The sequence below is a fragment of the Wasmannia auropunctata genome, unplaced genomic scaffold (assembly GCF_000956235.1).
Source record: "Wasmannia auropunctata unplaced genomic scaffold, wasmannia.A_1.0 LD335866.1, whole genome shotgun sequence".
Taxonomy (NCBI): Eukaryota; Metazoa; Arthropoda; class Insecta; order Hymenoptera; family Formicidae; genus Wasmannia; species Wasmannia auropunctata.
In genome coordinates, this window is record NW_012027024.1 from 5,281 (window position 1) to 5,741 (window position 461).

Here is a 461-nt window from a genome sequence, read left to right on the forward strand (position 1 = left end):
TTCTGCACGTTGACGTTATAAAATTCCTTTCCCCTATCAGTTTGTAAATTTTTCGGGCATCTCCCATCGTGTCGAATTATCTCTGCAATCGCTTTAGTCACATCACTTCCGCTCTTGGCCTTGAGAGGTACGGCCCATGCATGCTTACTCAGCACATCGATAACGGTGAGAATGTAGTGGTAACCTCTGTTGAATCGCGTATAAGGACGCATCTCGACCACATCCGCCTGCCACAGGTCATCGTATCCGCAAACTATGACGCGTCTTCGTGGAAAATTTCTTCTCGCGGGAGCGTGCAGTTCCTCGATCAGCTGCTGCTTTTCGAGACTTTTCTTTTTCGGCATGTTCGAGTCTTTTCTATTCAGCGCGATGATACGTTTCTTGAATCGACTTTCGAAGCTCGTTAATCAGCATTTGCATATTATTTTGAAGCGCGGTAATCTTTCTCTCGATTACGTCCT

The 461-nt window shown here is 46.0% G+C and overlaps 1 protein-coding gene across 1 annotated transcript in view; it reads right to left on the minus strand.

The window, feature by feature from the left end:
• The window catches only part of LOC105455734, a gene marked incomplete at its 3' end in the record, with an annotated part of 5,476 nt that extends 5,264 nt beyond the window's left edge, over positions 1-212 (minus strand). The window contains exon 1 of the mRNA XM_011699273.1: positions 102-212. Within this exon, the coding sequence (XP_011697575.1) occupies positions 102-212 (111 nt within the window). The remainder of the gene's footprint in view (positions 1-101) is intronic.
• Positions 213-461: the final 249 nt, after the last annotated feature.